Source organism: Limulus polyphemus, unplaced genomic scaffold (assembly GCF_000517525.1).
Source record: "Limulus polyphemus unplaced genomic scaffold, Limulus_polyphemus-2.1.2 Scaffold549, whole genome shotgun sequence".
Taxonomy (NCBI): Eukaryota; Metazoa; Arthropoda; class Merostomata; order Xiphosura; family Limulidae; genus Limulus; species Limulus polyphemus.
Genome location: NW_013666159.1, coordinates 258,488 through 273,871, shown reverse-complemented (window position 1 = coordinate 273,871; position 15,384 = coordinate 258,488). Strand labels below are relative to the sequence as shown.

The 15,384-nt window shown below is 28.9% G+C and overlaps 1 protein-coding gene across 1 annotated transcript in view; it reads right to left on the bottom strand.

Annotated features, from left to right (window-relative positions):
* LOC106459035 (serine/threonine-protein kinase MRCK alpha-like) overlaps window positions 1–15,384 on the bottom strand; it is a 135,974-nt gene that overhangs the window by 31,656 nt on the left and 88,934 nt on the right. The window contains exons 28-33 of the mRNA XM_013918606.2: window positions 10,286–10,350; window positions 9,924–10,057; window positions 8,404–8,485; window positions 3,572–3,715; window positions 2,540–2,612; window positions 1,006–1,068 (exon numbers count right to left, since the gene is read on the bottom strand). Of these exons, the coding sequence (XP_013774060.1) occupies window positions 1,006–1,068; window positions 2,540–2,612; window positions 3,572–3,715; window positions 8,404–8,485; window positions 9,924–10,057; window positions 10,286–10,350 (561 nt within the window). The remainder of the gene's footprint in view (window positions 1–1,005; window positions 1,069–2,539; window positions 2,613–3,571; window positions 3,716–8,403; window positions 8,486–9,923; window positions 10,058–10,285; window positions 10,351–15,384) is intronic.

The window sequence follows — 15,384 nt, the reverse complement described above, 5'->3', positions numbered from 1 at the left end:
CTTTTGATTGGTTATTCATGTCATATATGCAAGTAAGTGTATATAAGGGATTGTTTCCAAAAATGGAAACAGGTGGGTGGGGGGCCACTGTGTTTGATTCAGTACATGAGCAATATCTTAACAAATGCAAAAGATAAGAGGTTCTAATAATTTTATATTCTAGCTTGTCAATATCAGTAGTTTGAGTTCCTAATTTGTACGAAACTGTAGATTTTGTATTTTGACATCACAAACAGCTAATTTGAACTAATGCTGCATTCAATATACCAGGCGACACACAAAAATTAATGTTTAGCTGTGTTTTTTTAATATTTACCTTTAAATTAAGAAATTAACTAACATATAATACTAAAATTTGAATTATAATCTACAATTTGATACCAAATTTATTGACATAGATTCATAAAATAGTAGTTCAATAAAATTTTGATTGCAAGTTAACAAATGCAATGACGTGGCCTCTGACAAGTGAACTGTCATGATAGGGTTAAACCCGGAAAATAATTAATTTTTTTCTCCATCTGATATTATATCATGGGTATTATCCATGGCAGATAAAACTGAGTTTTAGCACTATTTAATTATGTCACAGTGCTTAATTCATTTTTCAATTCATAAACAGCGGCATTCATTCCTGAGAGGAAGAATAATATTCTTATATTTTTGTGATGTCAAAATACAAAATCTACAGTTTTGTACAAATTAGGAACTCAAACTACTGATATTGACAAGCTAAAATATAAAATTATTAGAACCTCTTATCGTTTGCATTTGTTAAGATATTATAAGTATTATATTCAAGTTGAGATTATGTAGATTTGAATAAGAAGCAAGAAAATATTCAATAAAACTTTTGTACAATAGTCTATAGGAAATTGCCACCATGTGGCTAAAGCAGTGGAAGATCTCATGTGTGTGTTAATCCCATCAGGTATTCAGACAGGTATTAACAACAGTTCAGTGTTTAGCATTATGAAAAACTCGTGAGATTAGTAACCTTCTTACCATCTCTGTCCAAGTCCATGCAGTACAAACCTTCTTCTGTTCCCAACACAATACGATCTTGATCTGTAGAAAGAAAAACAGGCTTAATGTCAATATTTCTACTACAACTACAAAATAAAAGTAAACCTATTTATATCTAATAAAAAAAATTCAAAACATACAAAAACATTAACAGGATTTGTAAAACAGCATTAGTTATTTGTTTCTTTGTTTTTTATTTCATCCTACTTTATTTCTTATTATTATGGATTTTTGTTCTACTAACTTTAGTTTTTAATTCTTAGATTTGAAAATACTTTATTTTCTTTGTTGTTTTCAAATGAAATTCTCTTTTGTTTCTATAGCGATACTTTTTATAATTATTCAAGTCTATAATTACTTACTATAAACAGATTTGTTGCGTATTCTTTGATAGATTGGTTGTGGCTTATAAAGATGCACTTATAACTACAAAAAAATATCCATGAAACATTTAGCACTGAAAAAAAAAGAATTAAACCTTCAATGTTATTATGGCATACAATGATGAAAGCTGGTGAAACAACTGAACTGACAGGCCTAATACTGATGATGAAAAATCATGATACTCTGCAATATTTTTTTTTTATTTTAGTTCTATTACGAATCTTAAATCAGAGGTTTCAAAATATTATTTCTGCTCTATATTTTGGTTGCCATAAGTAAGTCACTGCCTATCATGTTTGTGTGTGTGTGTGTGTGTGTGTATATGCAATAGAAAAATTATGTTAGTGTTAAAAGCTGGCAGTACAATGAAACTGACAGGCATAATATTTGTGATATATTTCATGCTAGGTCACAGGTATTTTTCCCACATTTGTCTTATCTTAACTAGTCCATTAAGGATTTCAAATCAGTTCTTGAGTTCTGTATTGAATGAAAGGCTTCCTGACAGTTACTTGTGATAAAAAAAGAGATAGACACGAAATCCTAATTTTATACATTTCTGACTTGTAACCTGTAAATAGGAATATGGAAAAGAAAATATGACTTATATTTGAATATTAGAGATACAAGTTGTCTATTACTAAAACGTTTAATTCATCTTCTTCATTAACAGTGTGATTTTTATATAACACTGACATACGAACATAACAATAAATTAGATGTACAAAATCATTTATAATCTAATTAGTTTTAATAAGTATTTTCAGCATGAAACAGAAACTCAACTCAAATGTATTATTTTGCTTTACTAAATACATCACTGTCTCAGTATCATTCACATTATTGGCCAATTATCAAGAGAATCAAGATAAGTAAATTGCCTAGAAAGATACATATAAATATTGGAATCACTGGCATTTAATAACTTTTAGGCTAATTGATATAATCTGGGGAATGATAACTAATTAAAACATAAAATTCCCATGTATCTCAGCTTAGAAATGCTTTACAGTGTCAATAAATTATATAAAGGTAAAAAGGAATGTGAAAATACTTTCAATATTTATGTTATTAAATAAGTCGCATCAATTTCAATAAAATAAATATATAAATTTAGGTAAAAACTTACCAATTACAGCTAATGATAGGATATTTTTGGTGACTGCCACTGTACTGTCAAAAAGCTCTTTTACTTCATAAACCTTGAAAATGAACAGACAGTTACCACAGTTATCTATGATAAAACCAAAACCATCTTTAATGAAGATTATTATCATCAACTAATACTATCATTTTAAAATGGGTCTTGTACAGTATCAAAATTATTTTTACACTAGGTTTTTTCTTTCTTTTTCAACCCTTACCATAAACATGTTTATGCTCGTGTGTTGTTTATTTTATGAATCAGTTTGTAATTTTTTTTTAAAGTTAAACTGTGTTCACATAAACTGAACTTATGTTTAAAATTGTTATTGTAAGGACAAAGACACAGGACTGAAACTTCATAATTTGAGAGTGTTCTTTAATGTGTTTGTTTATTTGGATGGATAGTGACAAATTTCACTGACCAGCTTTAAAGGAACCACCCAGATTTCTCTCTACAATAGCTTAGTACAGGAAGTTAGAATGAAACTCAGGTTAGATTAAAGGCATTGCTGTTTAATGAAGTATCTTTCACAGTTTGAAGATTTAGGTATAAGTTGTTAAAAAATGTTTATAATTTTGTTGGTACTTTTAAACAATAGACTGAACTGAAACAAAAACCCATAAATCCACTCTTCGACCAAAAACTGAGGAAGTGATTATTGGCAAAGTATGCAGAGGTTTTGAATTTTTTAAAAAGAGTATTAGAATAGTAACTACTAAACAACAGTATTTACTGGCTGTTCTCTGTATCTAAGTGGTAATGTTAAGTATCTAATATATACAAAAATAGTAAAGGATAATGAACAAGATTTACATGAGTTTTATATTTAAAAGAAGATATTTTATAACATAAAGAGCACAAGTTATTTTAATTAGATATGTGAATACTACACAAATCACATATTAGAGGAAAATAACAATTCACTATAACATAAGTCATTTAGTGTTGTCTTTATCCAGAAATCAATTTAATTTTCATTTCAAAACTCAGGGTACGTTTTAGTAAATGACTTACTTTCTGACAGGGAAGGTTGTTTCTGCGAAGAACACGGTGCAATTCACTCAAGAGATCAACCCATTTTCTTTTGTCAGCCTCTTTTTCTACCATTATTAGTGTATGGTTCTTGGTGCTTGGATAGTCCAGAAGAGAGGTGGTCACCTGCACAGGTATACAACACAGTTACTGTAACAAATGCTCACAATTGGTAACACCCTAGCTTTTAACTGATTTGTTTATTCAAGTCATTTGAGAAACTGTAACTTATCTACACTTGCAATTATAATGCTAAAATTTGTAACAATTTTATGACACAAATTTGTTTATGATAAACTTTTCAAACAATCATGTACATTCACATATTAAACAAGTTACTAATAGAAGTACTTGGATAGATTATGACAAATATTAAAATACATTTTAAAGCTGTTTCAATGCTAAAAGGTACCATTATGAAAATTTATTTCTTCTAAAACATATCTATTTTGTATTGAACTTTAATAAACTTTTTGTGTGTTTTCCTCGACTATTTTCACACTTGCATACACCACTCACACAAAAAAATTATTGTTTTTCACCCCTTCTTTCTCCAACTTTGTATATAAAGAAGTATAACAATTATTGTAAAAAATCTAGAGTATTTAAAACCTTTTTTTTTAGTGTACCAATACATATCTAGATTCATGAAAAAATTAACATGGCTTATAATGTCAAAGTGCACAATATGCATAATATAAAGACATATAAAACAATACTTTCACCAATAAAATGCCATATCTCAAACCAAATAAAACACCAAAAGTTAAAACAATTTACATATAGATGTTCTCTATTTCAGTAAATTAATGAATAAGACAGCCACATTTAATGTAGTGAACTATGGTTTTGGTGTATAGTGTTTATAATGTTTTTCTTCACCTCAAAGTTACTGACAATAAAGTAGAAAAGTACTGGTTACATAGATGTTGCCTCTTTTTCAAAAACTTAAATTACTTTAGGTTACTTTATAGAAACTAGAGACTACTAAAATTATATATAAGAACTGTAGTTCACCAGTATTGACACATGGCTATATTTTCTAATATTCCCATGATTTTGATAAGGAGCATGGTTCTCCAATATCCAGTGATGGAAAAACTCGGACACAGACTGAAGCTCAGAGTTTTCTCTCACTAAAATGTTTAATTTAGATGAAAAACAATGACTGCAAGGAGACAAAGTTGACATAGCAGAGTATATTTTTTCTTTATACTTGGATTTATTATTGTAAACACTGTTTATATATAACATTATGAATTATAAAATTCTTTTTGCACTGTCTTGCTTTTGATATAGCTTTACTGATTAAGAAAAATTATAACTTTTAGATTCTCATGTGCCTTTGTTGTAATATTTCACTATTGTAATGGCATCAAGTTTCACATAGGTAATTACAAACCAAACCTGGAATTTATTAAAGTAGGATCATTTATTTCCATGAAAATATTTCATAATTTTTACCACTATAAATTTAAAGACATCTCAAGAAATTAAATAAAACTGAAATATTATTACATGCAAAAATTATGAAATGGTTGATTACATTTGCATCAATGAGAAAAGTCTTAAATAATTTAGAATGCACAAAAAATCCATTTTTTTTGTTGTTATGCAAACTTGTATGCAAATATTACATTCATGCAAGCAGATTTTCACATATACTGTTTCAATATAACAGTTTTCACAGCACTTGAATTATTATAGTAATCAGTTATATTTATAAAAATCCTAAACTTATCATGAATTTGGCTGAATTTTATAAAATAAGAATAGATCATTGTTACTATTTAATATTTTAAACTTCTTATTTGTGTCTCCATCTATTCTGCAAATTTAATGACTATAAAATGTAAATTCATCACATATGTACAGTGAACTGCGAGAAATACATCATATAAATTCAAAGTTTCTATAGTTAAGAATCTAAACACAGCAATCAGTCTGGATAACTTTTTCATGCTATTTCAGTGAATTACTCAAAACTCAAAATAACTAAGGCCTTAGTTCTGCAAGATTTCTCCATGATTTATGTAGTTTTAAGAACACACTATACATTACATACATTGAAATTTACTATTATCCAAAACTTATCTTTGTAATTTGCTTTTAATTGACAATGTTTATATTACACAATCTTAAAATAAAACAATTCATTGATACATATTTAAGGCTTACAGTCAAGCCATATTTTTTAATTTTATCTTCAATAATGATTTAAAAGTCATGCAAGCACTGAGCACTAATATTACAAGTGTTTCCTCTGATACATTCTGCTATTTCAAGTAATCAGCTCAAACTAGCAAAGTTTAGAATATAATAATGAAACTTTTTAAACTTAAAAAAATGTAGCTTTATCTAGTACTTTAAAACAAATTACAATAAATGAAGTATTTATAATTATATTTTAACTAATTCTTAGCATTTTTTTCAACATAATATTATCAGCCTGAATGGAATCTTATGCAGCACATAGGCTAAATAGCAAAGTCAAACATCTCTAAAAGTTCAATACTACTGACCAGAGGGAGGGTAAGTTAGCAGCACTCATCATCCACAGGGCTACCTTAACTACGTAACAAAATTGACTGTCACTTCTTTAACACAACACACCCAAAGCTAAAAGCAAAGAACGTGTTAAGTAGTTTACTGTTAGCTCAAAAGTTGGACTTTCCAATCAGCAGTTCAGCATTCTAAACAAAGGAACGTGCCAAGTCCCTTTTTTGTGTGTCAAACTGCTATCAAGCTCAAAACTGAAAAACGAAAATGATTTAACTTACTTCAATAACATTCCATTTCAGTAGCTATAAATAGGATATTCAATAGGTTTTCAAGAAAAATAGACCAATGGAACGATTTATATATAGTTTGTAAAAAACAATACAATTACTGTATATGAGCATTATTTACCCTTGTGGATAATGCCATGCTGATAAAATATGCATCATAACTTCCATAAGTAATTTTCTTTGGTTTCATTCACACTTCCTCAAGATACACCAAGTTTAAATGGTCTGGTCCTTTGATGTGAAACATTCTTAAACTCAAGAAATAGCTAAACCGAAACCAACTGATTATTTTAATAAAGCAAAATTCAATAGTTGGTGATCTAATACATAATATAAACAGTATCTGGAATGTTTTATTCCTATTCACCCAACTGTTGAAAATGAGACATTTCAAGATTTAACAATAAAAAAAAAAGATTGATGAGCTGAGGCCATTCAAAGAGCACAACCAGCTAAACACTGTGAATGTTTTGTTTCACAATACCAAAGCCCCTGTAAGATGAAACATAGTATTTTCTTAGTTTTAGTTAATCTACTGATAAGTTAAAAATCTGTCATTACATGTTAATCAAAGATATATCAGGACATCCCATTAGTTCTGTCCAGATTTTAATTCTTTGAAGTTTACTAGTAATTTAGAATGTTTAATGGAAATAAAAAATATTTATATATCATACATATGTATTTGGGCATCTTTAAACTTATTAAATCTTATTTTACAGAATAAAGTATTTCAAATTTCACTGATTAAAGCCCTTTGAACATGGAAGTATCTAAGGAGCATTTGAGGCATATAATGCTTTATGAGTTTAAAAAAAGGGAACTCTGCAGCCGAAGTGACTCAAAATATTCACTCAGCTTATGGAGAAGAATGCCTGAATGAAAAAACTTGCAAAAAGATGGTTTGCAAAATTCAGAAGTGGAAATTTCAGCCTTGAAGATGAAGACCGAACACGACGTCCAGTTGAGTTTGATGACATGCTCCTTGTGGCATCACTTGAAGAAAATCCTGCAGTATCAGTTGAAGAATTGGCAATGAAGCTTGGTTCAAACCATACAACTGTTCATCGTCATCTTCAACAACTTTGAAAGGTTCCTAAACTTGGAAAATGGGTGCCTCATGAATTGTCTGAAGTGAACCGCAAATTGCGAGTTGAGATATGCTCTTCTCTTCATTCTCGTGACGTTATATCGCCTTTTAAAGATAGATTTGTGACTGGTGATGAAAAATGGATTTTTTATGAAAATGTTAAACATCGTAGGCAGTGGCTTAGTAATGGGGAAAAGGCCCAACCACAACCGAAAAGGGAACTTCATGCGAAGAAGGTTCTTCTCTCTATCTGGTGGGATTGCAAAGGAATTATTTACTTTGAGTTGCTGCCAACTAATGCGACAATCAATGCTCAAGTCTATTGCCAGCAATTAGAGCGTTTGAACGCGGCTTTAAAGAAAAAATGACCTGTTTTAGTGAATCGAAGAGGAGTGGTGTTTCATCAGGACAATGCACGACCCCACACTGCAAAAATCACGTCCCAGAAGATTGAAGAACTTGGTTGGGAGAAAATTCCTCAACCGCCAATTTTTAATAATATGAACAAATAGGCAAATTTTAATATTGTCTACAATCGGGAAATCACTTATTCTGCTTATTATCAATGTTTGGGTGGTCTTACTTATTGAAATATAAGGTTTTGAGTGTTATTTCAAGAATAAGTTTGTTTTTTAAAGTGATTTTGCCAGAATGTTCTATTAGAGTTTTGAGCAAATTGCTGTAATGATCACAATTATGAACCACTATCTTGGCTCATGTTACTGTAGTCTGTAGCTGTAACAAAGCATTAATCTAATTGCTAGTCCAATATCTCATTTAAAGAGATGGTTAAAAGCAATACCATATACAACAATTTACACTTCTAATCATAGATATTTTATGGTAATGTTTCACACAGATAAAAAATACACAAAACTGCAGCACCTCTTTTTCAGATGTTCAAATATTGAAATTTAACATGATTTGTCACATACCTTAAATATACAAGGAACATCTTTCTTGTTTGCATGAATAACATCTGCTTCTAACACACTGGAGACCATAAATTCTTCATCTCTGGAAATAGTGCACAACAATGTAAAAATTAAAGCATCAGTCAAAATTGCATGTTATACAGTTTGATCATATTTCGTTATCATACCTAACATGCATCACACAGCAAACTTCAGTTTTCAAATTTGATGACAAGGAACCTACTTTGAGACTAATAATACTCGGACACAGCTTGAATGGGTAATGAAGAAAACTTTAATATAAGTTTTAACATAATAGCAAATGTACAATGTTTTGACAAGGTTTTGTCATCATCAGATACAGAACCTTGTCGAAACATTGTACATTTGCTGTTATGTTAAACTTATATTAAAGTTTTTCATCATTACCCATTCCAGCTGTCTCCAAGTATTATTAAATTTCAGTTTTCATAACTGTTTTGTGTCACATACTTCAAAGAATAGTCTCCTAATTAAACAAACTACTTTACACAAGCTTAATTTTCACAGGAACATATGGCATATAAAAATATTAAAGATGATAAAACACGAAAATTCAAATTTATTTAGTGATGGACGTGCGCATAAGTCCAATGAAACATACTCAAATACAGCTTGCATTTAATGTTTCACTGTACATGAAAATACATTTTCATGTTTCATAAGGTATTCTTTTTTTTTTCTGCTTTGAATAAAACAACATTTTCTTAAGGTAATAATAAAAAATTAAGCATAGTTTGCATATCCTAATGATTTTATTAACCTTATTTGAATACTACTGAACAAGTACAGTGTTTGGATACAAGAAATTTAATGAGCTCCACTCATATTGATAAACCACTGCATGTAAAAAAAACATTTTATATGACACAATATAAAACATTTAAACACATTTATTGCATAATATAATTAACATTTTTAGATACTAAAACTATCAACATGAAAAGAAGCTTGCACATTTATTTTAAATTCTCTAAAAAGGTAAGCAAATAAGTCACTTTGGGTCAGACTAATTCAGGTTTACTGAGGATTCAAACCACATAAATTGTCAATAGTGTATTAATAACCACATCTCCTGAGTGAACAAACAATATTAATATAACCTGATGTAGGCCCCACCAACAACAGTGAAACAACTAAAAATTAAAGAAAGTCCAACTGATATCTAACTCGATGATTGGGTTTAGAAAATATTATATTAGAAACCAATGGAAAATAGAAGAGTCCAATTCATATGTAGTTTTTATACAACTGTATGTTTGGATTTAAACTTTTCACTGATAAATATTTTATATAAAATACTGAAAAAAAAAATTTTACTTTCTAATTAACTACTTTATGAAAAAGTGAATAAACCATATCGGTACATTCTCTTCTTGAGCTTGAATGATTTAAACAATACTGAGATGGCTTGAATAAATGACGTCTAAAAACCAAGAAATATTTCACCATTGTAAGTGTTTCCTGTAAGTTGTCTAAAATTTGATGAAAATAATACAAACCTCATGTCTAACACTTGTGACACAGACACTCCTGGGTTTTTATCTTGCACTAGGTCATACAAAAACAGCTTGAAGTCACACACAACCAGAAACTGTCGAATCCAGCCTTTTTTCACACCTAAAGGCTTGGGAACCTGATAATGAAAAATTATAACTTGAAGTCTTTGGAACAGAACTAGTCAAACTAAACAAAACTAAGATATTCTTACAGGACACAGGAAAGCCTTTCAAGATAATTAATTACAATTTAATCTAAAAAGAAAAAATCCTGGATCTTTCAGTTAAAGAATAAAATAGGTGGGGAAATTAGTTCTAAAGGTACCTCGTTACCCCAGCAATACTTTAATATTTTAACAACTAACCTTCACAAAACCATCACATGCAGTTCCTACACCTTTTGTCAAATCAATACCAGCAGGTCGCCTGACTGAAAAGTAACAAACACAAAAAAGGTTATATCTAATCTAATGAATGAGCAATTATGTTACATGAAAAATGCATTGTTTTAACCATATGTGCATGGAGTCAGAATTATATTGAACATTACACATATAGCATCATAAAAATGGTGTCCATTTAGATGGCCACATTTCTGTGAAACTATACGTGGAATGTTTACTATAATTCCAGAATTACTAAATATATTTCCAGAAATTTTCACAAACTTTTAGTAAACATTACTGTCTGTTATACACAAAAAAAATCTGAATTTTTAACAAAGTATTTCTATTAAAGATTTGTCTATGAATTTATAAAGCCTATGTTCTAGAACCTCTTAAACAAATATCAAAGTTTTCTTAGGTAAAACTTTATATTTTCTCTAACCTAACACTAAATGTAGTGAAATCATCAATTTACAATGAATGGAAAAGTACAATAAAATCAGTAATATTTTTTTCTCCCTAGAATAACTACAGGTTTTTAAACAACAATTACAATTATTTATCCTAACAGATTTGGCTTCTGGCCTTTACACATCTGCTTGCTTTTAATTTTGTTTTATAACTGCACAAGTGTGCTTTTGACACCATAATGAAGCTCTATCAGTGGAAGTAATAAAACAGCAGAAAAAACTAGAGTAAACAAACTATCCTTCAGTATCAAGTTACAATAGATACTGTGAAATATTTTGTTCATTAATGGTCTGTTAGCTAAGAATTTTATAATCTTTATATTTTTGCTAGTTTTGTTAAGAAAATATTAATAAAAAATAAGAAATTTAGAAGTTACATTAGGCTTGAGGTTTCTGTACTTTGTAGTGTGCTTCAGTAAAATTACTTTTTCACACTACATTTGTTGTCCATACAATAACTCACGTTGCTTTAAAAAGACATATTTTAGAACATAAGAAATACACCAAATGCTCGAACAGATTGTTCCAAAACTACGGTAGTGTAACTGGCTTTCTAACTGATATAGAAATAGGTAAAAAAAAATATATGTTAGCTACTCAGAGCTGAATAACAATGATCACACCCAGTGAATGTCAAGCAAACAGGTCTACTTCTGGAATGCCAAAATGAAATCACCACATATGGAATATTGTAAAGTAAAATATGCTTTTTTTATTAGATATATACATGTCCAATAGTAATGTCAGAAAAAATTATAGACATGTCTTTAAAAACAAACAGAAATGGGAGGGTGTGTCATATGGGTTTGACAGATATGGTGCTATGACAGTAAAGCAAGCTTAGTGGTTAAAATTTTATATTCTGGCTTGTCAGTATCTACAGTATATATTTCTAACTAATTGAACACTCTGAAACTCAAACAAGGGTAAAAAGAAAATCTAAAATGGGTAAATTTAGAATGCAGATGTGTCACATGAAATAGAGAGGTAAAGTCTGAGAATTTATTTAAGTATTTCCTTTTTAAATTAAGATTTCAAACTTAGATATCTTATAATTCACATTTTTAAAATTATGTTCTGTTGCCAAGCTTACTGACACACATTATAATAAAGTTGTTTAATTAGAAGTTGAATGTAACTATATACAATGTCATGACACGCTCACTTTGACCAAGCTATTCATATAGGGTTAATTGGAAAAAAATCACCAAATTTTCAAAAGAGTAAGTATCTTAAAGACATTTCATTTACTACTTAAGCTACTATTTGGATTTTCATTTTACTAAAAAACTAAGAGTTTGTATATTGGTTATACTTTTTCTCAAAAAATACTAAAGTTATATAAAACATTAAAATCAAACTTTAAAATTCTTGGTTCATCACTACAATGAAAAGCCAACTGTTATAGATCTATATAGAAATTTCATGTTAGAAATTTAAATACTAAGCAACTATTATTTGGTTGTTACAAAAATCCGTCATTATCTTTATGTTGTGCAACAATGTTAATAGAGTCATTGATGAACAGGAACATCCTATGTTTTAATCACGTAACTGTTGTTTTGTATTTGAAACAATTACTTAATGTATCAAAATATGAATAAAAAAAGATTATTTTTATATGAAAGTTATTTCACAACTTTCCTTTGGTAAGTAGTTCCCCCAAGGTTCTAGTTTCATTCACTGAGTAACTAAAAGAAGTAAACTTACTGTATTAATAAACCTCAGCTAATTCAAAGAAACTTATATTAAAACAAGTCTAATTTACAATAAAGTATGAATGAAAAACAGCAAGTAGAGCCAGATAATCAAATCAAAATCAAATGTTATATCATAATATTGATTTGTTTTTAAATGTACAAATTATCACTAGGTGTATATTGAATAGCCTTTAAAAACAATAAATTTATGTTTAGCAAAAACATTGAAATTCTGTTGAAAACCTGCTTACAAAAGGAGTAAACAATAAACACTCAGATACATATACATACATACAGAAATATATATCAACACACACACACAGTAAACCTTTTACATAACACTACACAAATGTAGTTTGGATGAATGTAATACACAATACAACATACATTTCCATACTAAATACATATTTGAGAAACACTTATGCATACATTATAAAATATATATATGTCTTAACCAAAAACAGCACATCTTATGTAAACACAAGATACACTACAATTACATGCATAATCTGATCTAAGCATAACTTGTTATTGTTTCATGAAAGCTGCTCAAAAATACCATGTAATAAAACAACAATTACACACAAAAATAAAAAAAAGCTTATTCACTAACAGTTTTAGTGTATTAAAACATAGTATTTTGAAATACAACAAATGTTTTTCTAGCAACTGCTAGAGGGTTAACTCTTCAACTCAATTAGTAGTGCACTCACCTGGTGTGTGAAAGGAAACAATTTCAATATCAAGCTGAAACAAGGTGCAATGAGAAGCCTTGTTTGTGAAATAAGATGAATGTGGTAGTTTCAATGCTCTACTGTCTTATAACAAGATCAGATTAACTAAATTACAGTGGCATATCATAATTTTTAGATAAAAGTATATCATACATGAATTTTTGTGTATGTCTTATTTTAACTAGTGCAGTTTTAAGAAAAAGTGAATGTTTTACCAAAGATTTCTGTAGTACCTCAGATAGTTTGTGATGTATGTCTGATCACAAATCTATCAATATTAAACAAGTTTCACTTGAATACTTAACAGTTTTTTCAACAGTTGCAATATGTAAACTTGTGAATAATAATAGACTTGAAAATTAAAAAAATTAACATCTACTAGGTAGCACTGCCTCTAATATATTGATTAAAATAATTACTTACGGTAACCACATTCATTACAGATCTATTGTGAAGTGTCAGAAGGTAAAAATTACATTTATATGATATTTTCTTTCATATATTCAATAATTGAAAAGCACTGCATAAAAGACTGGGAATGTTGACTGTTCAATAGTGTGTGAGTAAAGATCATATGAGGAGGAGAGTTTTATAATTTCAACTATTATAACAATGAATTAAACTAATACATGCAGCCACTTTTAACAATTTACTTTATTAATTCTCTCGCTACAGGCTCAGCTAAATCGATTGGGTTTGTGGCCCAAAATTCACCTTTATAGTTTATATACTATAACTTCTAATATTTTTTGTGTGTCTTCATGAAATTTCACAAGCTTTCAGTAACCATTAATAGTCATTTGTAGACATTTGGAGTATTTTCACTAAACCTTTCTTTATGAATATAAATGGACTCAAAGTGTTGACTGCTACAAGTGCAAAGTGATTTTCATGTAAAGATTAAAAATACTTTTCTTCATCTGAGAAAAGCTCAAATTTCATTTGTATAATCTCTAAACCCTCAGAATTTCTAATGTTATTTTTCAGTAAAACTTTATATTTTATCTGTTATTTTCTCTACCTTAACTCTATATCAAAATAAATCTAAATTACCATTTTTTTTCTTTCTAGAATGACTTCAAATTGTAACATGAAACTACATTTGTTTATCCTGTATAGCTTTAAACTTGTAACATTACACATCTGTTTATATTTAAATTTCATTGATTTTTTGCCCTTTGAACCATGTCTAACTAATATTCCCATCACAGAAGTTATAAATCACTTGGGAAACATGTAGCTCAGGTTACTCTAAAAAATTACATAATGCACAGGCTACTTGTGAGTTACTCATGAGCGTACCTCAGGAAAAGTTATTATTATTATTCATTTTACCCAATCAGGCCTTATCTAACCTAAAAGTTTTTAATTTTTAGATTTTAGTTACTTTTATAATAATAAATAAAGAATACACATGAAAAAAAAGAAATAAAGTACTTACTTGTGTAGTTGTCTTTTTCTTTTGCTGTTGACTGTCGATGAAATCTAACCCTACTTTTTTTATGCTAATGGCACTACTGCAGTGAATAATTTTGTATTTAATCAAATAATGCACCAAAGAATACAGAATAATAACATGCAAAAAAGCAGACAATGTGCCATAAATATCACAATTTTTCTGGCTTCCTAAGTATGCAACAAGACCAATTAAAAATTCAGCTAAGCTCACGTGGGAATAAAGTTTGAACTGGAAGCAAAATAAGACAAAAATGTACAAAAACAACAACATAACATAATATGTCATTTTACAGATTAAAACCTTGTCTTTCTATTAGTTATAAATAATATAACCAATAATAATTTGTGAAAAAGCAGATGTGACAGGTGAGCATGGCAAGAGAAGGCTCATTTTCTATGTTATGGTTCTTTAACCAAATAAAAGTGATGGCTATAACAATTATTCTTTTCTTGAGCAATGACAAAATTATAATGAGTAACTTACAGAGGGTTGGTAAATAAACTAGAGAAGAGGGGATACCTACAAAATAAATGTCAATTCTCATATTAGGGGAAATTGAAATTTTTTTAATATTGCCTCATAAAATTAAGAACTTAAAGCTTGTATACTATACACCTGGAAAAAAGTTAAGCACCCCCGTGTTTTTTTCAAGTGATTCAGATTCGACGTTCTTGTGACTGATTATAAATTACCATTCAATCTAAACGTGTTTATC